Here is a 24,551-nt window from a genome sequence, read left to right as displayed (position 1 = left end):
CACAGAAAGCAAGGTTTAATCAATGAAAAAGTACAATCCTTTAAAATAAGAATTGATTTGCTGAATAAATAATGACGCAGGCTTAACACAACCAGTTGGTTTGTACTTCCACCACTGTTATTAAAGAAAACCTATCAAGAGAAATGATCCAGAAATGCCCCAGGTCGGCTCCATGTTGTGTGATGGGTGGTTAAATCGTCAGTTATTTTAAATGAAAGTATAAAAACATCTCCACTACTTGCTGAGAGTAAAGAGAAGTACTTACTGAACACTTTTTATTTAGTTTTCTTGTCCATTTCTGATTTTCCTCCACCAAATGGAAGGAAATTCATTCATACTTGTGTAATTTTTGCAGCATTTCAAAACTTTGTGTAACATTTATTTTGACGGCTGAATGGAAGCACAGCTTCTCTCCTCTCATTGACTCTTCCTGGTAAGATCACGCTTATCTTGAAAATCAAACCGTTTTAGTGGAACAGGAAGTATTTCAGGCCCGAGCTCATCGTGCATCAGAACCGGTCTTCACGTCCGCCTGTCCAAAGCGGTTTCCGAGACAAGTAAACACCTGTCCAGAGCACCGAAACTGCTTCCTGTCATGGTTAAGTGACAAGAAAAGAGCATCCTCCTGCCAGAGGGTTACATAACTGCTGGAAATAGCACCAAGAGTACAATGTTTCCTCATCAGCTTATGCCAACTGTACAGATTGCACATATATTATTGTTAGGGCTGGGCAAAGTTGAAAAAAATTAACTGATTAATCGCATGATTTTTCTGCGATTAATCGCAATATGCACCAAATTCAATAACGAAGTAAAAACTAGTGTACTGCAGCTTTTATTTTAAAGTAATGTTATCAGAACAATATAACAGCACTCTGGAGCAACAAGTTAACATACATAGTTTACAATTTTTTTCTGAACAGGTACTATTCAGTAGTAAGGGTCCCTGTGAGGGACAAACCACTCCTTCTTTGGTCCATGTTCAGTCTGTTGCTTCCCTTAAAGATGTTAAAGACCAGCAACTGATTAACTTTATACAAAAGCAATAAGTGCTTTTCATGTTTTCAGTTCAGTTTTTCTTCCTCAGTGAGGAAAGTCCAGTCTGTGTTGTCTTGAACAAGTGAACTGACGTCTGGTTGAACGAGGTGGAGATGTGGAGGACAGCTGACAGGTAGCAGCGGCGGCTTTGCGCAATTAAAGTTCAAACCAGGGACGCTGAGCTTGCAGCGCGAGCTGCCGGGAGACTGACCGCCGTGAAGCTTTGTGAGGCGACTGAGCGACTCGCGGCAGCCGAGAACAGAAACTACAGAACAATACGTGCTTTCAGGTCAGGCTCAAGTCGGCAAATCATCCGGTGACGCTACAAAAGCGCACACCTACATTAATCGCCTTCAAAGTAAAACCTCCCCCTCCCCAAAAAAAACAAATGCAGTTAACGCATGATCAAATAATTAACGTTGTTAATCGATGGAAAAAATTAACGCGATATTAACGCGTTAACTTGCCCAGCTATAATTATTTTATATTAGTGAAGAAATTGAATTAAGGGCCATTACTAAAAACACAAGCACCCCAGTTCAAACCGGGGATGAATGTGTGCAGCAGGGTGATGGTTGCACACATGCTCAGAAACAAAGGCTACATAAACAGCAGCGCACACACACACACACACACACACACACACACACACACACACACACACACACACACACACACACACACAGTTCTCAAAGAATTCCTTGTCCTGACAGAACCAATGAAGCCGATCAGCTCAGATCAATACAAATACAGTATATCTTAAGAACTGCATGCACTTCTCTTTGTTACCAAGCAACAAAGTCAGAGTTGTGCTTCAGTGTGTGAGTGTTGTATTTGGACAGAGACCAGTTGTGTTAAACAGATATGGTATTGTTGCTTCACTGACAACGGCTCCACAAACTTCCACCGACTCTGAGTCAGTTATTTATGTTGGTTGTGAACTGGTGATTGTCTGATGCACAGAAGAGCGTGACAGACAACCAGTGGTACAAACCAGCTATCTATTAACGCACAACTGAAGTGTTCTTCATCGGCAACACTCGGCCCATCCACTTCGTAAAGATCAAGCCTTCAGTCATTATCAAAATGTGTAAATATGTACAATCTCCAGAAGAGCTTAAACACGGACTGAGGTTGTTTGTACTGTTGTTTCCAAGGTCAAGACCAGAAGGTCGACTGGAAGAGAAGTCCTTAATGCTCCAGAGCAGTGCGTGGACCTTAATATGAGTTTGTCAGGACCAGCATCTACTCTGTAAACTATCAGAATAAAGTCGGGTTTCACTGTTATACGTATGATCCAGCACATTACATCAAACGACTGCTGCTGCTACCTTGTAAATCACCGTTGTATTCCCTGGGCCTTCTTATTTTCTTGTTTTATGCTCCTGAAGATGATGCTATGGTCAAACACGTACATCATTTTGCTGAACAGCTGTTTTGTGTGCTAAAGCACATCAACATCAACCCTTTACTTAACCAGATACAAGTTCACCTAAAGTCATCTCCAAAGCAGCTGGTGTTTACAGTCACGACGATGACTTACTCTGCCTTCTTGACCATGTCTGTCATTGTAGATTATACAAACAGGAACAACAAGCTTAACACCGTCACACAGTGCACAGATATTATTCAGTTACAAAATGCTCAATTATAAGTCTATTTCTCAAATAACCATCCAAATAGAGAAAACATTGCGTTAAAGTGATAAAGTCTTTCACCTTCGGACAAAACATATTGTGCAGAGGAACACAATAAAAGCACACACAAACACCTTTACGTCACGTTATATTGATTAGATTAATTTACTGAAGACTAACCCTAATCATGACTGTAACCTTTAACCAAGTCGTCGTTACGAGGACTTGTATTTTGTCCCCAAAAGGAAGGCGATTCCCAACAATGTGACTGTATAAACACATTTCAATTCCCACCACAAGTATCACACACACACACACACACACACACACACACTCACCTGCTGAGCAGTAAGGTGACACTGAAGCTTTCAGACTTACTTGGCAGTGGGGCGCGTCGAGGTGTCCTGGAGGTCTCCAGGGTCAAACAGTTGGGTGCCTTTCAGTCCCAACTCCTCACAGCCACACAGGAACACACTGAGGTTGTCCTGCAGGAAACACACACACACACACAGTTTCATCAGGATAAACACACTGCTGGCAGAGACAGAAGGCAATGTGAGGTCAGGTCCACTAACTGCACAAGGTTTTAACTCACCCATTACACACACACACACACACACACACACACACACACACACACACACACACACACACACACACACACACACACACACAACCTTTGGCACAACAGCAAAGAAAGTGCAGTCTAGTCTGACACATTAATAATAGCACACGCTGCTAATCTTAACATGGACACGTGTGTAGAGACACTTCAATACTCAGTACTTATAGTACGTCTATTCTCTCTGACATAACTTAATAAATATGAATCCATAATAAAACTCAATTCTAACCTAAAGTCTTGACCCTCAAACAGACATTTACAGACCTATAAACAAACGTTCAAGTGTAAAACTCAAATGAGTCCATACAGATGAAAATATTGGCCACAGTACAAAGTACAAGAGATGAGAGCAGTCCTCTTTTTCATACCTTTTGCCTGTATAAAAAACAACAAAATTCAAAACACACACACACACACACAAACACACCGGGATACCTGCTCGACAGAAACGTGACACCGCCGGGTTTTGTGGACGGCTTTCGTGCGTCTCCTCTCTCAGGTTACTCCAACTTTCACTCTTCACCTATTTTGCTTCCTTAAAGTGGCTTCCGTTTTGTTTTAAATCCTACCTCCTTTACCTGCTTTCCTCAGTCGTTCCTTCTCTCTCTTCTTCCCTTTCACTCTCTCCCCATCCCCTCGGTCGTGGGATGCAACCTGAGCTGAGCTCTCCTCTCCTGTTCCCAGGTTCTCTCTCTCTTTGTTTCTACGCCTCTCTATCCTTCACAGGGCCAAAGCCCTTCCCTCTCTCTCTCCACCTCTCTCTCTCTCTCTCTCTCTGGGTGTCACCATTTCCTCTCCACCCTGATTGTCCAAAGCACACTCTCTGTGTCTCTCTCTCTCTCAACCCAAAACAAATACAATACACATACATCCATACACAAGATGCACACATTTAGACAAAATGCAGTTTTAAATATAGATCCTTGTGCTCACACTTATTTACATGTCCACACTAGCTGGTGTAGGAATACTTGTAAGGCTACGAACATATAAAACAAACATACTTGGAAACACTTGTTCTCACGATCCTTTCCTATTCGGAGCAAAACACAAACTCCAACACCCATCCTGCAGCTTCCTGTGTTTTTGGGACAGCGCCATCTTTGCTCTCCTGTTGAGGCAACCCCGCCTACCAATACACACATGTGCGCACACACACACACACACACACACACACACACACACACACACACACACACACACACACACCAGGGTCTTTGACCGAGGACACTGCAATCTTTCTTTTTGACAGTTTTTACTCGAGGCAGGACAACCCTACTGTGGGTCTCACACCGCTCATCAAGGCCACGTTTGACTTAAAAATAAAAGGCTTTATGTCCAGTTGCCTTCATGAATATCAATGGGGCTCTATGTAGGAATATTTTCTAGATATTAGAAATGAATTATCATTTGTGGAAGACTAAGGGATTCCCTTAGGGTAAAGAGGGTAAACTTTTAAAGACCGAAATAATCCCTCTGAGTGAGATTGTGAAGTAAAGTTAAACAATTGGGAGACGTTGTTTTTGTGAGTGCTTTCCCATTTTGCTCATAAACCACTTGATGTTAACTAATTTCAAGATGACACTTTTGCAAACACGTGGACACATGTTAAGAAACTGGAAGAATAATAACCGTGTCCATGTGCAAGCTCACTTAATTGCAGTCCTCTGGTGAGTAACTCCCATGTGGGAGGGGAAAGATGATGGAGACCTACGTTTGATGAATTGTACACATGCTCTCTCCACCTCACTGAGATCCAAACTCCAGGGGAGCGAGGCCACCCCGGCATGCAGCGTTAGCTGATCTGATCTCGTAGCGTACATACTTATCAGTTCATGGGTCCTGGCATTAAGAGGACAAAAGTTGCATTGTAAAGACATGTGTAAGCATGTCCTTAGACACTGCCTCTTTTCTACCAAACCGAGACGAACGATGATATTAATAAAACTATGTTTGCTATAATTCTGGAGCCTCAGCCCCAGGTTGTGCAATATTTAGCGATTGCCACTGTAAAGACACATGTTCTTTCACAGACGGCCCCTTGGCAGCTATTTGATAAGGAACCCAGGAAACCCTATTTCCAAGATAATTCATCAAAAAGGGAGCGCTTGTTTAGTCTAGTTTAGCTACTGCTAGATGGGGATCTGGTGGCGTTGACAACAACAATCGCAGCTATCACAGAGCAACTCAAACTTCAGCAGAAAAACAATGTTGTCTCACAGTTGTTCTGCTATTCTCCAGCTGGTATTTCACGCGGTCTGGACTTGAAATAACCAAAACACGGCCATAAACAAGCTGACACACAATTAACCAGGCAAATTTAAGAGCAACTGGCATAATGACAAAACAATGTTGTGGGTGTTGGCGTGTGCGCGCATGTGTGTGGGACTTAAGAAGTGAACATGACTTTTGATTTACAGGTAACTGCCACAGGAAACTCGGCGCCTACCGCAAAACAAACGACTGGCAGCTCAATGTGTTTGGAGACAGATTGAAGGTAGAGATTGACCCAAAAGTCCACTGTATTGCAAAAAAAAGGTCATAATAGATTGTGCCACAAGTTATTGGTGGTATAATTAACAATAATTCACAACAAATCTAAATATAAGTTGAGAGTTCGACATGTTTTAATTAGCACTAGATAAATGTATGGATAGCAGAAAGTAAAACCCAGGTCTGTTTAAATGCCACATATTCCTAGTTTCAGTATTACTGGCTGTGTGTGTGTGTGTGTGTTTACACTTGACCTACATGTGAAAGACGGTGTGTGAGAGAGAAAAAAAAGGCGTTCTTTGAACACAACACTCATTGTAATCAATCTCCGACAACAACGATAAGACCACCGAGGTTTCTCAGGGAAGAGGATCAGTGCTCACGCCCAGATTTTGGACCTTGACAGAGTCCAGAAGGAAGCCTCTCAGGATGAGGAAACGAGCCACTTGAGTGTCAGTAAGATATGCTCCCGATTCTTTTCCTCTCCTTGCGAAAGACAAACCCAACAAATAAGACACGAGGACGGTGAAGAGGGGGAGCCCCAGCATGATGAACTGCGTGTCCTTAGTGTGCATGCGGATTCAGAAATCACGGTACATGTGCTGCATCTGTTGATTCACCGACACAGTGATATAACATACGTGCATAGACTGATAATAGTTGTGTTAATATGCATTTCTATGCATTCTCACTGGAGTGAGCCTGGTATGTCAGCCAGAATTAGCCGACTGCAGTTGCATCAGTATTTGGGATTATGTCGGTCAAAATGTAACGAGATATTACAGCACATGAACAAGATATGTTTGAGTTATTTTAGAAAAAGATGCTGCTCTTAACGGAGATGCTGCTCAGTAAAGTCCAGGTCACAATTCTTAAAGTTAATGAATAAAATAAGCGATCAGTATCAAAAATGTTTGATTAAGTATTGGGTTTATTTTACGGAGGTAAAAGGTTTACTTATTGCTACAGTAAACACTTTGTATTATTTTACTATCCGATTATTTTCAAGTAAAACCCTCTTTGCATTTAGGATTTAAGCTTAGAAAAATGTAGTCTTGCATGACTGACGGGCCTCTGAAACGTGGAATTATCTCAAGATCCTAACGCTGATATAAAAAGGGCTTCACATAACAGTCTGAAGTGCCTTTTCCTTCTGCATGTGCGTCACTGATGCTCTAAACGTTATGTCTGGAAAACAACACATTTTCGAACATGTGAATCACTACCATTCAACTTGCAGTGTCTGTTTACACACCGTAAAACAGGAGCATACCAGTCGACCCAGAGACGGCTGGGAACAGACCATGCAACAACCAACCTGTTCAGACGAACACTGAGCCATACAGGGCCGAGCTGCCAGTGCACTGAGGTAGCTGCTCTAATTACTAAACAGCCAAACCTCCTCAGAGACTCATTTTCCCATTAGCCCTCAAACAGGAAGAGGAAGGGGGAGTCGCCTGTGTTTTATTATGATGGTCCAGATAACAGCAGAGCGCTTGTTTATGCGTTTCTCACCTCTTTAATCACGGCCCAGACGAAGAAAAAGCCCAGCAAAACCACAGGAAGAAGTCGAGGCCCAGAATTATGAAACTTACTGATAGAGGGTCATATTGTTCAGAATGGGATTAAACCAGCAGGTGTTATTTGTTATCTTCCCTTTAGCCTGTTGTCCTCAAACTACTACTGTAAACATGCTGTCTTCGGTGGATGATTCATCTGCCCCCTGTGGGCCGGGCAGTAATGGCCATGTAATGTTTTTCACCCTGCGACTGCATTGCCTCTCCTACGGCCACTAACTAGCAAACTGTTTGATTAACAATCACTCAATCTTTGACACATTAAAAAATTACGGTAATCAACGCCTTATTTGCACTCTCAAAAAGTATAAATAAGCCATCGAAACAATATAATTTGTTGGCATTACTGACTGACTGGTGTGAACTTTTCATGCGAAACTGCGAATGAAAACTGCTTTGATGTAATTTACTAACTAAATCCTCAATTAAACAACTTGTTAATAATGTTCACAGCAAATTGTAGATCAATTGGCACTGCAACCCGATGGTAATGTGACAGGATTTTAAATAACCAAAAAAAAACATGGCTGTCAAGCAGTGTGGATTAACTAATCAGACTGCATTAGACTACAAATACAGGAAGATTTGATCAAAGTGAAGAACGCAGAACAGCAGAAACAGACAAAAAACAAACAAGAACATTACAGAGGCGGAGAGAACAGAGGCTCTTGGGTTTAACGGCTCCAACAGGATAATCAATTGTTATTCTAGCAGTGATTGTATGAGGAATAAAAAAGGCCTGTAAAGAACGTGGCTGTGTAATTATCAGACATTTGTAAAAAGTGTAAGACGGCTCATTGGCTGCAATTAGTGACGCCATTGGATAAGAAAACCATTTACGTCCCACACAGACTTCATGGTCTGTCACACTGATCTAAATAATACTCGGCTCCCTTCACACTTCAATACTATCATTATGTTTTTACCGGCTATGTCTGTCATAGTGACTCAGAAGATACAACATCTATTGATGTCACTGAGGAAATAAAACAACCTGTAAACTCTCATTTCTTAAATTACACAAATGTGGCCTGTTGTTGTTGATACATATTAAGTGATAAGAAGAAATAACTCAGTATGTGGCCAAGTAACCCTATAGTGGTCAGTGCTGACACACATCAAACCCTGGCAGACAGACACAAAGTCATTTTCTGGATCATTCGTTTCTGTACTGTAACCTGGTGTATACTAAACCACCAAAATGCCCACAATGTTTTTACATAAACAGTCTTTGACACAGAAGTTAGGAATGCAATTAAGAGCAAGTCAGGCAGGAAAGAGAGACGGAAGTACGTTCAGCGCCAGCTCCAAAGCGATCAACTTTCAGAGTGGCTCTGTTTACGTGCCGGACCTGGTCCTGAAAGGTCACTTCATCCAGATCAAGGTCTTAGGTTGGCATGAAAGGGCTCCACTGTGTTGCACCGTGCTCGACTCTGAAACGTATCAGTGTTCAGGTCGACTCAAATTCACAGGCTCTCTTTCAAAGCAGGAGGCAACGCAAAGATTCTTAAAAAAAAAAAAAAATATGGACAACAACGTATATTATTCAGTTCAGGTTTTAGCATCTGGAAGAAGTTTCTTCCTGATCAAGATGAAAAAATATGTTTTGATGCTAAATTAAACACTAAATTTGTCGAATCGGAGAAATGCAATGGAAAGACTAACATAAGCTCCTGCAGATGTTTAATGTTTTTATAAGATAGATAGATAGATAGATAGATAGATAGATAGATAGATAGATAGATAGATAGATAGATAGATAGATAGATAGATTATTGAACAGAGAGGGAGTCTCCACATGGTCTGTGTCTCCCCTTTTCAAACAGTGAGCCGTTAAGGGTTTCGTGTGACACACGGCTGCTGAAACGGAGAACTTACACTGCAGGTACCTGTAATCAAACCCAGATTACACACCTGGTGCCGTAGAATACATGTCACATGATTGTTGTCAGGGTTTGTCTGTATCGCCAATACTTTTCTTGTCGGCACTAAGTTTATCCAGTGCAGGTTTGGGCGGATATTTCTAACCAAGACTGAAATTAAATCAGGCAAATAGACAGAAATTCACACTAAACCGCAAATAACTTTTTCCAACATTGTTGTATAATAACAGATACAACCACGTAGTTGACAGGGCTGGTAACCGTTAGGGCTGAATAATACTGTGTGAAAGCATCTCTAGAGACGGAAACAAAGAGATGCTGTGACAAAGAAGGAAGAGCAAGAGACAGAAAAAGAGCCAAGCGGATGACAGGACCCTTAAGTTTGAGTGGAAATGCTCTCGGGTTGAGTGAAGGTAGAGGACTCACCAGGCCAGCTATCGGTGTTGGAAGCCTGTTTATTTTCTTCACCAGGCCGGGTTTAATAGAGCTCAGCAACCTGACAAAAGACACACAGGGAAGGCGTCACAAGCTGAATTTTAATCAAAATATAAACAAAAACACAGAGTCACGTTTTTTTTAATTGGTCTTCACGACAAGTTGTGTTGAATAGAAGAGACAAAGGGTGTGTGAATTGGTGTATGTGTCCCTCTGTGGAGAAAAAGAAGGGGTAAATAAAAAGAGAGAAAGAAACATGTTTTTTTTAGGGTCCCTCAGTGGCGTCTGGTAGGTTTCTAACGACACAGATCCTAAATCAGAGCGGAGTATCACAGCTTCACCTTCCACCCACTGGGAGCTGGAGAATAGTTTCAGTGCGCTTCATATCGCAGTGAAACACCAGGTGAAGAGGTCTGACTTTCTGCTGTCACCTCATTGTGCACGCTTGCATTCATACCCACAGACACACACACACACACAGAGTTTTTTTTTAGAAAGTTACAGTACATTCTTGCAATCTCAGACCGCTTGTCAGTCACGAACAAGGCACGGTTTCAGAGTTTCCTCGCTCTCTTTGTCTCCAATTTCATCTTTTGTGCATGTTTTCATCAGAGGAAGCACTGTAATGATCCTGCCCTGTAAAAGAAAAGCCCAACCTTGGATACTCTTACAGGATTGGATGTCAGCGGCCCTGTGATGTTGCTGATGGCAGTCCAGCAGGTATTTTGCTATGAACTGCTGTAATTTACCTTCCTGGTGAACTCTCTTCCCCTCATCCTGCCTCCTCTACTTTGGCTTCAGTTGGAGACGTCCTGCTGTACTGTACGTTTCCCAGAATAACTTTAAACAACCCCAAGAGAAGGGTGTTCTCAGTGCTACATACAATATGTGTAGGTGGGGAGAGTGGGCCGCGGCAACAGTGAAGACAATATTTCCACTCTTGAAAGACTGGAATGAGAATAATGCTAAAGTCGACTTTATTTGATCGTATAGATTTCCCTCAATTACCAACAAAGAAACAGTGGATATCTCCGTTTCCTCATCTCTTCACAGATGGATTGGTAAAAATAACATTGTTTACAAAAAGTGTTTAAGACATTTGGAAATAATGAAACCAACCAAATAGTTTGCCAGTTATCTGCAGGAATATGAGGCCCATATGTGTCCTGTGAAGAGCAACACAGTTCAAACTTGTTACTGCATCAAAAGGAAAAGCCAGTGACTACGAGAGAGAGAGAGAGAGAGAGAGAGAGAGAGAGAGAGAGACAGAGACAGAGACAGAGAAAGCGAGAGAGAGAGACAGAGAGAGAGACAGAGAGAGAGAGCGCGAGAGACAGAGAGAGAGAGAGAGACAGACAGAGAGAGAGAGACAGAGAGAGAGAGAGAGACAGAGAGAGAGAGAGAGAGAGAGAGAGAGAGAGAGACAGAGAGACAGAGAGACAGAGAGAGAGAGAGAGAGACACTTCCTGGACTTTAAAACACAGACACAATCAAAACAAACAGAGCACAAGCAACATAAATACATCATCATATGGGGGACAAACATTTCCTGACGCCTTGTGTATCGAAGAAAAAAAGAGGACGAGGTTATGGAGTGTTTCACTTGTGGAAGTAGTGAGATTCAAAACAAGCCGAACACAGGAAGTCCTCTGCTGCTGGGATAGTGTTTACATGCTTAACGCTTACACAGGGTTATAACAAAAGGGATGTAGGGTAATTATTGAACCCAAGTATATCAAATGTGCACTCATATAGAGCAGAGAAAAGAAGCACATCTCCACATTGGTGAAGCTGGAACTGAATTGATTGATAAATAACTTCAATTATTAATTAGTTATCAGAATAGGTGCCAATTAATGTTCTGATTGACATTTCACCACCAGTTGGTGATGGTAACTGACCATTCATGTTTAATGAAGCTGCCTGATATAGATTGTTTTAATATTATTTCCTAACTGTGTGAATAACACATTGAGAGAACAACATTATGCCCAGATTTGTATAGCCTGGAGTTACTTCTAGTTGTTGTATGATATCCAAGAAATTCCAAAACCAGTGGGGACACTTTTAAATTGGTTATGATGTCTGTATCCACAATAAAGATGGCGTAAACATCGGGGTTGTGCAACTGAACTCGATAGACAGGAATGTGGAAGAAGCGTCTCTGTGTGTTTTCAGTCTCATTGTAGCACCTCGCCTAATTATGAGTGTTCAGACAAGAGTTCACGGTGTCGCAGTGGAGGACAATTTGACATGACGGCAGTCTCTCTGATCACTGGACCACGGTGGTGTAACAAGTCAGAAAGGCCTGGTGCTCTTCCTATTCAATCTGAAACAAATGTGGTTGTTCTGGGTTGACGCAAGTTTGTTTTTCTTCTTTCTATGAACTTCTTGTTCAGATGAGGAAGGAGGCGCACCAAACTATATAAATTATATACCTATACGTTTTAATTTTATTATTTTTTGCGAGAAGAAGAAGAAGAAGAAGAAGAAGAAGAAGAAGAAGAAGAGGAAGAAGAAGAAGAAGAAGAGGAAGAAGAAGAAGAAGAAGAGAGTGCTTTCTTGATCTATTTGTGAACATTAGGATTCAGACCTTTGCCCTCCGACTTTCTGGAGTGGAGCTTTCTTCCGTTTTGCACCCTTTTTAAGTCACCATACAACACAATATGATATCAGTGACTAAAATAAAACAAACTGAGTCAGATTAAAATAAATCTATATTTCACGGCCACTGACAGACAGCTATTTTCTTAATTAAGGAAGAGAATAAAACCAACAAAGATAAAAGTCGAAGAGACAGTTTGTGGACAATTTAATCGCTACAGACATGTATAAAATATAGTAAGAACTTACTCGCATAGCAGTATCCCATTCTCCAAACCTCCTTTGAAGTCCTTGTCACCAAAGCATCTTCCTGTGACAGCCTACGGAGAAAACAAAACGTAGCGCGTTAGCAAAATATAACGATAACGGGGCTTAAGAACAAAAAAGCATGACATCAAATTACCACGTCAGTATCTGAATCTGAAGTCGAGACGCACAAGCGGCACTTTGTAAAGGTTGTCGGGCCTGTTTCTTGGTTTCAAACGGTCCTTTCACGTCTTCCCTTCACGGTAAATCCTCAGAACGGTATGGGGAGGCGCACAAAGAGCTGCCAGCCGTATATCAAGTCCCTCTAGTTAGCAGCGCCAAACACTAACAAGCTTGACATAAGCTGCAATCATCCTGACCAAATGGCTCTGGCAGACTAATGTGTTGTGACAGAGGACTTATTGGGTAATAGTTACTGAGACCCTGTGAAGAGGAGAAGCCGCCTATTTGCATGCATTTACAGGACTACAGTGCATCGGCAGGCGAGCATGATCTTTTCTTTTTTTTTTTTACACAAACATTCTTAGACTTTGTAAATGCGTCTTATTTGTTGCAGGACGTGCAAGTGCACAAAACGCCCGGGGCGGCAACCTTGTTCGTGTTACAAATATGTAAACGGTTCAGTCACAGCAAAGTTTATCAAACAAACTGAATTTAAAATGTGGGTTTTCTGCTCCTGGCGTCCACCTTTCAGCTTAAGCTTTGACCTTTCGCGTTTGTTTACGCGCGTAAACGGGACATCTCGTTAATGCGTTTGTGTGTTTTCATGTGGGACTTCAAACATCTCCAGTGCAAACAAACAGCAGTGAAATAATTGTCTCCCACTCTAGAATATCTGCCGTTACGGGACATTTAACACCAGGCCTACTTAACATCTATTTATTCTCACAAACACTGGCAGAGATTTGACCATACCCACACACACACACACACACACACACACACACACACACACACACACACACACACACACACACACACACACACACACACACACACACACACACACACACACACACACACACACACACACACACACACACTCCTTCCTCCCCCACCTCTCCCGTCCACCCTTTTGGACTGCTGCTTTGAAAGCCAAAACAATTAAAAGATTAAATTTCCTGAGAGTATCTTTTACATTTATTTGCACAGCTGGGGAAGAAAAGTGTGGAGGAGTGTCTGGGCTGGTTTCAGTGGTGCTTCTTGGCTCGCCTGGGATCCTGGATCCGTTACTAAAGAAATGGACTGCTGTGTGTCAGCGAGAAGGCCGACAGTAGGCCTCATATCTGCTGCTGCCGGGGGGGGTGAGAGAAAAAAACAAACAAGAAAAGTGGCACAGATTCCCCCCTATATATTGACATTTAGCTATTCACTGCCACCATTCCCTACTGTGCCAGCACTGCGTTGTGCGCCTAGTGTTGACAGCACTAAAGTGACGAGTGAGGCCACACAGCCCAAACATATGCGTCTCTGAGAACAGTCATGAACCTGCTCTGGAGGAAGACACGATAGTGTTTATTGAATTAAACGTCTCTGTAAGTGGCACAGGAAAAGGCTCTCCCACCCATGACCTCACGATCACCTTCAACAACTCAAAACATCCGCTTGAAAACATTGGTACTTGCACACCGTGCCACAAACGGATCGGGTCCGATCTGCATCCAGGACATGGTAAAACCGTACACACCAGCTCGTTCGCTCCGCTCAGCTTCAGCCAATCAGCTTGTAGCTCCGTCGCTGCGAACTCAACACTCAACAAAGTCACGACTGTTTGCAGTCCTGGAATGAGCTCCCCATTGACATCAGGACAGCACAAAGTGTCTACATCTTCTGTCACAAACTGAAAACTCATCTTTTTCAACTACACCTTGAATAAAAACACTAGCACTTAGATGGTTCTTACTGATAAGACTTTGTAGTTCGTACTCACGGTTGAATGCACTTATTGTAAGTCGATAAAAGCGTCAGCTAAATGACAGGTAATGTAATGTAATAATGACAATTTTTGGTTTTGAAAAGGGGGCTGTAATGGAGCCCATGTAGCTGTTTACAACATTTTAAGTCCTCATGTTAAGCTAAGTTTCATATGTACCAAACGAAGAGTTTCATACATTTATGCCGACAGCAAATTAGCTCACTTTCCTAAAATGAACTACTCTTTAAACCATATAGTAGAGCTGCATCAATCAAAGGAAGTTGAACAGGCGAGTTAACGCAGCCTGATATTGCTGGACTGTATTTTCTCAGTTAGCTGCGAGAGCAGTAGGATTCATGTTAATTATGTCGCTCCTCTCTCACCACTTGCCTTTCCGCTGGGCTTCAGGCTAAAGTTACACTGCCAGAAAAACTTCTTTGGCTCAGCCCACTGAGGTTTAACTTAATCAATGCGATTAACGCTTTCTCCAGAGCTGCCACTGGGAAATGTTTGGGAAATAAATTCAATTTTTTTGTGTAACTGCCCGACTAGACTATGACAGATGGTAGATAACATTATGTCGTCTTATACCCCAGTAAAGTACATCCCCAGGTGTAAATGTATAGAAATCCCAGAGTTGGAATGTTACAGTATAGCTTTCCCTGGTTTTGTCCAAAGGAGAGTGAGATTTTATGGTCTGATCCGAGTAACGATTCATTGGCTTACATCATTTTATATCTGCAGCTGAGTGGAAGGCCTTGATTTAGGAGCTCCTCAATAAATGTGTCACATCGCACTCCGCTCGCTAAAGATGGCTAACCTGCTTGACGTGCAGCGTCTAGAGTCCTTTACCATATAGTAAATACGATCAGCTTTTGGTTTCTCGCTTGAAAAAAATTAAAACATGCTGGTGGCTGCAGGGGTTGAACATGTGTGTTTTTGAGTGTTGAATTACTAGGTCAGCTCTTCACTCACCGTGTCAATGAGTATGAGGGCACGGGGAGATTACAGTGTCACACCACCTTCACACGGAGAGATTACAGAGTCACCACCTCGAGAAGAGTGAAGGGCACACCAGGACTCGCCATTAGGATGACAAAACAAACTTCTGGAAAATGTACTCACGCTGACGAAAAAGGATACATGACGGTATAGTAAAAAAATTCCAAATTCGCAAACTGCTCACACTCGTGATTTAGTAATAGAAATAGATGACGAGACTCAAATCTGTGTCTGCATTTGAACTGAACACATTTACAGATTCAATAAATCCCCAAAATAACTTAATGGGTCTCTGGTGGGACCCAAACCTCCAGATGGGAACCGGTGTCTTAAAAAGGTTAGGTCAAATAATATTCCGTCCTTTGGGGTTCATGCACATTAACATAAATAACATATAACGTTATGACAAAAAAATGGCAGGGATTACGTTTTTCTCATTATCTTGCAGCTCAGTTTGGCAGTGACTGCAGAGCTGCTAAGGACCTTGATTCATGCACATCTGTTGCTCCTAAAAGTGTCACCCTGAAGTGCCCATGAAACTCCTGACTGACCAGAGGGACCACTTGGTTTGAGACGACACACATTTGGAGGAACAAATACAACTGAATCAATATTTCTTTCTCTTTGCAAATGATGTGTGGAAGGATAACACACATGACCGCAACCTCATTACACTGTAATGAAATACAATTTAAGCAGACCGCCCAGTACTTACTGTTAAGTTCACCATCAGGAGGCTGACTGGAGAAGAGCATTACCTTCCTGTCTAATAAAACACCTCCTGAGTTACAGCGGGAAGCTGCAGCTACAGCACAAAGTTGAGGTGGTATATTCAGTTCACATACAAATGTTGTATACTACTATTTTCTGATCTCAGTAGTAACATTAGGTTACAAACCGTTTGATATGAACCGCATATGACAAATGAGATACTTTTATTGGAATCTAAACAAAGGACAAAATAAACAATCCTGAGCTGTAGCCTCCATGTCATTAGCAGACGGCGTGTTGTTCGTGGTATTGGCGAGTAAGAACAACACAAATTTAATGTGCTACAACTGAACATCTTATTAGCTATCTAACCCGACAAGCTCATGTTTACAGTGAACTTGTTTGTTTTCTCATTCAACAAGCTGCGGTGTAGAACAAGACGTGTGCTCACGTTTTCATGTAAAGGACACTTTAACAGGGTAGCTGATGCGGGTTGCTGTTGTTCAACTGTCTGGCTTTTGTGTTGTGTCGCAGGCTCCTGTCTGGCTGATTGTGTGACCGTCTGCTCTGCCAATGATAGAACGTTGACATTGCTGCTTTATGCAAGATTTGGTTGGCTGTATTGAAATAATTTCTCCATCTACGTAGTCACATGGATGCAAAACTATCCCAAAAACAGAACATTTCCCTTTTTGGTCTGCGATTTTAAAACCAAAAGTGTAACACAGAACAAGTGATTTACAGATCATGCTGCAACTTCAAATAAGGTCAAACAAAGGCTGCATCCTCAAAACGCTGGAAACGTCTGGATCTGAACAGTGTTTTCAAACCGCAGCGGGGTCATAGGAGGGGATTCAATTATAAAAGAGGAATGTGTCGCGCTCGTTGTTTTCAGTGGAACGTCGCCCGCATTGTTTCACAAACAATCAAACGATGCCGGTCGGCTTTTTCCCATCCTTTTCACTTCCTTTTTTTTGGAATCCCATCATGTCCAAAACAAAGTCATTGTCATGGATTCACGTCCAAAGCGGTCATCTATCAGAGTCTTTCTACAGTTTGTTGGTTTAAAAATGCATGAATGAAGATTATTTTTCTCTGAATCTTTGTTCTGCTTTGATGCATTATAAAATAGAAAACCCAATGAAGTTTGAGCATGAAAACTCCCACGAGACCTCGCTTTCATGTCTTGTCGATGTGATGACAGGAGACTCCTCCACGGTCAAATCATGTCTGGCAGTGGACCACAATTCAAAGACCATTTACTGAAATAATATCGCTAAGAAATAAACAAAGTTTATAACAGGATACAGATGAAAAATTGCATCAAGTCCACACAACAGCCAAAGCAAGAGTTGTCCTTCAAACAGCGGTCAAGTCCACGGCTGTGTATCAGTACTCGTACATCTCCCCGTCTAAACTAGCTTACTGCAATCCCTCCGCCCGGGGCGCCATCCAATGAAAACAGATCTCTTGCATTGCAGCAGTAATCTCAGGGGCCCTGCGTCGGACAGCTACCTGTCCCAAATTAACGACCAATGACTCAAGGTCTGAAACAAGTTGGTTTACGTGACTTGGGGAAAATAAATCACCACTTACTTCAAGGCCCTGAGGCGAAGCACAATCAGTCTGTTAAAGAGCTGACAGCTGTTGGCTCAAGGGCTGCTGAAGCTAAACAGAGACATGTGCGTCCAACGCACAGGCCTGCTTCAGAGGCACACGCCTGCTGTGTGGTCAGGAGCATTCTTCTTGACAGGATGTCGTCGCAAGTGTGTTGCGTAATCCTGACTGCATCAGTATGCATGTAAACAAGTCTTCTGGCGTTCAGCTAGTAATCTTGTTAATTCAACTTGGCAAGAGAGCTTAATCTGCAAATGCTTCTGATTCACAGGACAACAATGTGCCATTCAGAAATACAAACTGTATGACCTGAGCAAGAGCAACAGAAACAATACTGCTGATGCATGATTTGTTTAGTCTGGTGTCTTCTTAAAGCAAGAGACAATAAATCCACTCAATGGGATCAGTATTGCAGAACCTAAACCAACAGTTTCATGACGAGATAAGACACCGCTCTCGGCCGAGAAAAACAGAGTCATTTTATCATCATAAAAAAGATTAAAATTGTGTATTTGGCTCCAGCAGAAAAAGGATTTGATGTAAAAAAAAATGTGCAAAAGAAACACCGGTATTGAAATTAGTAACATCTGAATTTTTATATGATGGAGGGAGGGGGGGGGGGAGCTCTGGGTGGAGGTCCCCTCAACTCATGGAGCTTCAACAAGTTCAGCCAAAAGTCAGGAGCGGTATCTGCCTGCGGTCAATCATCCGGTCCTTTTTATAAGCTGCCACCACAGCGGGGATCCCCCATTGTGACTACGGACAGCCTGCTCTGTGTGTTGGCCATGGATGGACTGAGGGGGGAGAAGAGGATCTCAGATGTTACTTAAAATAGTCTGTATTGCAGGAGTACACGACTATAATAAAAGGATGAAAACTTTGAGTGCAAATAGTCAATTTTTGTCGGTAAAAAGTTAAATCAAGTGCGAGTATTGAGACATGTCGGCATGAAGAGCAGGGACACCTTTGACTTTTCAGTCCCGGCAATATAAAATAGGAAACGGATTAATCTGTCAGACGATCTACAGAAAATGATTTGGCTCTTGATTGATTCATTGTGGTTTGTTTTTCAGGCAAAACATCTAAACAAAATTTAAAAAAATATAAAATAATAATTATAAAATGATAGGATTTATGCTCTGGTAAATGGTGAAAAGCGTTTTTCATAATCATTGTATATATTACGGTTATATATCATTAGTAGTAGCTCAACATGAGATAAATGTTCTATCTATCGAAATAAAAACAATCCACAACAGGGTCTTTACCTACTGAACATCTGGAAGACAAATGTCTCACAGAACTGTACATTGAAGATGAGCTTCAAAATATGATAAAGACAGCGTATGTTATCAGGGTTATGCTATAATCCATGTTGTACAAGAGTGAGTTACAACGCGCCGTGAGAAACCCTCCCTTTCACAGCGTAACAGAGGTGCTCAAGGCATCTGGGGCCAATGTGGGCTGAATAGCTTGTGTATCTTTTCCCTTGTTGCTAGATATTATCATCCATCATGAGGTTTCCCTGAGTTGGCAGAGGTTAGAGAAGATTCGGGCTAATATTGGATCATGCTTCTAAATCCTGCATGGCAGATCACCGCTAAATCCCCACAATCAGCCGCGGATCCAACAATTTACTGTGTCAGAGTGATCTGGAGACATTGACGCCAGCAGATACAGTTGAATATAGAGTGTAGTAAGAACCAGAAGGATGATAAGATGAAGCATGTTCGCACAATCTCGAGCCAAATATAAGAAAACTCTGACTAGTGATATTTTATTAACACAAACACAATGATTCATGGTCCCTCAATGGGCCACGCACACTGAAAGCATTCACTCACCCACACTCGCCCAACGCAGACATCTGATGTCAGCATGTGTTTACAGGAGGCCGACTACAAACACCCCACTTTTTTTTTTTTTTTTTTTTTGGAGAGAGTTGAGACGGATCGCTCCAAGGAAGCAGCTGAATTTTGAGATCAATTGTGTCGAGCTGGAGCCACGGCCCGGGCCAGAGACAATGAACAAGAGAGTATTATGAAACAGGGATCATCAGAGGTAATGCCAGTTAATAGAGTATAATTGGCTCGCTATTATACAGCGGAAATCAGCACTGGAGCGCGACAGTCCAATCCCAGATTCGGACCACGGCTTCTGGGGGTTATTTTCAGACTGAGCTTAAAGAGACTGCTTCCATCAAACCAGTCTGTTGTGATAGACAACCATGTTTCAGAGAATAAAACTTGTAACGGCTGACATCTTGAGAGACCACCTCGCAGAAAATTCATAATGACCTCATCCAGGCGTTGATTCAAAAAACATTCAGCTACAAAATTATCATAATTTTCTAAAAGAAAGCCAACGTGAGAAAAATAGAACGTGTCGCAAGTTTGCGATTCACATGTGCCAACCACACACTGCAGGCAGCAGCAATGCATTACGTCGATGTGTAGTCATGGAGAGCTGAATGAAAAGAAAGGAAGACAGATAAGTATGCCATTCAAGTGGGGACAACAATCACTCTGAGCCAGATCACTCAGACAGAAACTCTTGGTGCTATAAAACCCAACATTGTTCGTAGAAACAACATTTATGAGAACTCTAACAAATAACCAGATTGTTTATACTGTAAACGAGTCGTACGACTCTTTACAGTGTACTGATGTTCATGTCAACACATGTTGAAGTGTGTGAGGAGGGATACAACTCAGCTCCTTATTGTCAAGTATCTAAAAACACAAACAAAACACACACTTTCTGCTGCACGAATGTTCCCAGGCACACGGAGGATCCTGTGAAAGTCATCTGGTGTGGGAGACCTTACACAACCCCCGATTACTCATGAAGTGCTCCTACTCAGCAAGACGCACTGGTCTCATCTGATCAAAAGTGGTGTGTACATACTTTTATTGACTAAAGGGCATTTTTAACATGACACCAAGTTGGTGCAGACAGATGGACAGTTGTGTGGATTAAACCCACGACCCTCACGTCTCATTACAAGGCAGTTGTAATGAGATTTTTAATTTTTAAGACATGAGAAAATACTTAGTTATTAAATCACATAAGAATCCTTTGATATTTCCCTTTAGAAATATTATATAATATGTCGATTTTGATTAAAGCTCAATGTCGAGCACATTTGACTGTAAGCAAACGTGGAGGTTTTCCATGGTGAACCACAGCAACAAGGCAAATTACTTCTGCAGAACATCCAAGAACTCCCCAGCAAACTCACTGTAATGACACAAACATTGGAAATAATAATACAATAAAAATCAGGGGTAGTCACACGCTTAATTAGAAACCGTAAAATAACAACACTGTGGGGAATGCTGCTCCATCAGCTGCTCCATCAGCTGCACCAGCCTGCAGGAACACGTCTCCCCAGAGTGGAGCTGTTTTCAATGTCACACCTTGGTCTCTGGAGACGAGCCCACTGACTGTATGTCCGTCTGCTGTTTGTCTTCACACTGTAAATCTGGAGACCACCTGGAAGTTTGCTCCATACGTTCTCTGACTTCAATTTACTATTTTAGCACACACAAAGAGCTGATTCAAGAATAGACCGTTTGTATGCTCACTATAAAAATTAAACTGTGGGAAGAGGATTGACAAAATAATGATTGTAGACAAAATTTTACCCATTAAAAAAAGATACACTGACAATGCCGCAAACTCCAGCACCAAGATTGGTCTATAACCCTTTGACGATGTAGTATTTTATTTGTAGGATGATGCATTAGAGTGAATTATTCTTATGTGATGTACAGCAGTAAACCTGTATCCGGGTACAGATGACGAGATCTCTTTCAACATGTCTGTCTTATGTTGCTTTTGAAACAAACATATCAAAGCGCTGATTGTCAGACCTCATTTGAAAAGCTGAGATATGAATCCTAGCATCAGGCAGTCTGATGTGACACCGGTGTAGTGTGTTTGTAGCCGTGTTTAACACGTGCGTTCAAAAGGGCAAATTACAACTCTGCTCCCTTTGTCTCTTTCCGTCTCTCTCAGTAAGAGTGGACTCACGAACAAGCTACTTCTAATTTGCTGGTGACACATGCCATCCAAGTATGTTGTGAATCACCTTTGAAAGGTCCTGAAGGTGCATTCTTTCCCTTTCCAGCATCAATCAGACTTTAAATGCATAGTGTCAGTGGCTGTAAAGGACAGTTAAACACATGATGTCAATAGAGAACCATGCGAGAATTGCAGGCATATTGCCTTAGCTCAAGCTCACAGTCCATGGAAAGATTCAAGTCAAACTACTTGTTGCATTATCAGCCGACTACATTTTTAAAAAAAGGTACAGTATGTGGGACTTTAACCAATTACTATGGCCATAATGCAAACTGTTAATATGCACCCCGTTACAATGAAATCGCAAACACAGTTTAGCGAAGGTAACGTTTGTTCTTTGTTATGTTTCAGTGATTTTCAGAACCGTCGTTCTGAGAATTTCTAGGTTTGGGTCTTGTTCTCGGCTTTCTTTCACATGAAAGATGAAAAGTTTAATGGCCTCACACCAATGTTCACGTAAACTCGTTGTTTGAGGAAGCTGGGAACTAAACAAGGTCGACTTTCAGATGTCTAATGAATGAAGCATGGCCGTCTCACGTTTGTAGTCTGCTGTTAAACATACAGATGTAGTATTCAACACCCAAGCAAGCACTTCATCGATGTATGACAACATATTATGCAACACTGAGGAAAAGAGGGAATGATCAGCTCATACAACAGAGAAGTGATCAATATATCACTACGTTGACAAAGTATAAGGGCTGAATAATTAATCTAAATTTTATCAATTCAGATCATCCTCTGGGCTCCTGTGGTCTAACAAATGTGCTCAGAGGCCGGTTTCTATTATTGCCAATAAGACTATTATACTGCAGGAGTGGTTCTTGATCATAGTATGTTGCAATGTTACTTCTGTGAAAAAGTGAAACAAACCCTATGGAGGACTCAATGCAGTGTATGTTCATCAGATGCTGCCGAAATCATTTCAAACTTAACCCACAGCAGGACACATTTTCTTTACAATTGTGTCTATCCTATTGTGGGAGTGATTGTTACTCAATGAGGCAAACAGCTTAGCAAGTGTGCCACGCGCTCCCACACTGCAGCCTTTCATTGGTGCCATTTCTCCTCGGGCTCACCCGGGGCCGTTGCATATTCAGCTGTGGATCAGACCGGCTGCAAGAAGCACCAAAGTTGTGCAAAAAAATCTCTAAAAAGTTCAAAATTAAATGTAGTTTCTAAGTTAGCAAACACACGCCAAGCTATGACCATGTGACATTTGTAACAGTGTGCTCTTTGCATTCAAACCATACACCTGGCATTCAGGCAGAGGAGACTGCTGAGGAGACAGCTTGCTCCCAAACTTGTTTTCTTAAGAGCTTTAATAGTCTGAATTCCAAAGCTCGGTTCCCATCTTTATGCCTCCCGCTCCCCTCGACCCTCGATAAGCCCCTCTGATTAAACAAGCCACATTTCCTGCGACTAAAATGGGCTAGCCCTAAGCTAAATGTTAGTATTCCAGCCAGTCCGTCCCATTTCCACCCTGATTAGACGATGGAACAATGTTTGGGTTGTGGATTAACCCCACTCCTGGCCCCCATTGGTGCTACTCACATCCACCCCCATTCCCTCCCACGTTTCTCTCCCCCAATTCTTTTCCAGGCTTGGCGGGGCCTTCAGCCTACATGAGGGGAGAGGAAGAAGTATTTGGCATCGTGATGGCTTGGCAGTTTTTGGGGTATAAAGGAGAAGGAAAAGGAGCTGTGCTTAAAAAGGAGGGAGAAAGTCTGACAAGGGTCACATGTGAACTAAGGTGCTGGGTGAGGGGCAGGTTGTTTTTAGCTGCAAGGTGATGCTGACAGTTGTGACTTGTCTGCCAAGTCATTTACCATCCTGGCATGCAAGTGTCTGTATGAGTAGGAGTGACCGCTGAAACAGTTCATGCCACTTTCCTTTGTAAGCCAACACAACACGAGATCTAAGTAGGCATAACATTTACGGCTGACAGTCAAGCTTTTGAAAATTAAATCTTGAGAAGAATTCACATCATAAGTAGTGCTGACACATACAATTATTACTTGAATAGTAAGTGATTCTGCAGTTGCCTTCAGTGAGAACAACACTTTTTAAGACAAAGCTCAGTACTACATTGTGAACATCACAGTCCTATTTTTCCTCCTGTGAGTCTAAAGGACAAAGTAAAGTGTTGCTGCAGCAGAGAAATGTCACATTCACACAGTTGAACAAGATGCTACAAACTCACCCTAATCACAAAAACTTAATTCCATGGCGAGTTAAAGTCCCTGGCGGGAAATTATCTTTGGCAATCTTATTTTGATCTGTATGAATCCATAATTTCCTCAAAAGCAGTATGCAATAACTTAATTTTAGAGAAAGCTTAACTCATCAATGTCAGACCTTCTTTACAGTTTCCTGTATAGATCAATACACATTAATACAAAGGACTGAGATGTTTGTAGTTAACCAATATCTGTAAATGACAAACAGTTACCCCAAGTGCTAAAAAAAGAAAGAAAAACATCACCACTGGTTCACCTGTTGCCAATTGATGCGCTCACACAAACATTTTTAAGAATATATAGATATATATAGAGGGGACGAACAACGAGCTAAGCAGACCTGCTTTCCAGGCTCACAAGCAGGGCGAAATGCAGAATAATCTCCAGCTACAATCTGTAGCCGTTAGCTTGCGAGCGCAGG

At 42.0% G+C, this 24,551-nt stretch overlaps 1 protein-coding gene across 4 annotated transcripts in view; it reads right to left on the bottom strand.

Moving 5' to 3' along the window:
- Positions 1-24,551, bottom strand: part of LOC137796253 (LIM and calponin homology domains-containing protein 1-like) — a 77,844-nt gene that overhangs the window by 33,548 nt on the left and 19,745 nt on the right. For all 4 annotated transcript variants that reach the window (XM_068594078.1, XM_068594105.1, XM_068594097.1 and 1 more), the window contains 3 exons: positions 12,542-12,612; positions 9,680-9,749; positions 3,054-3,160 (listed from right to left, as the gene is read on the bottom strand). In XM_068594078.1, the coding sequence (XP_068450179.1) occupies positions 3,054-3,160; positions 9,680-9,749; positions 12,542-12,612 (248 nt within the window). The remainder of the gene's footprint in view (positions 1-3,053; positions 3,161-9,679; positions 9,750-12,541; positions 12,613-24,551) is intronic.

Source organism: Clinocottus analis, unplaced genomic scaffold, assembly GCF_023055335.1.
Source record: "Clinocottus analis isolate CAN_PGR_092001 unplaced genomic scaffold, fCliAna1.0.p SCAF_10, whole genome shotgun sequence".
In the NCBI taxonomy this organism is placed as follows: Eukaryota; Metazoa; Chordata; class Actinopteri; order Perciformes; family Cottidae; genus Clinocottus; species Clinocottus analis.
This window is presented reverse-complemented; position numbering and strand designations above follow the sequence as displayed.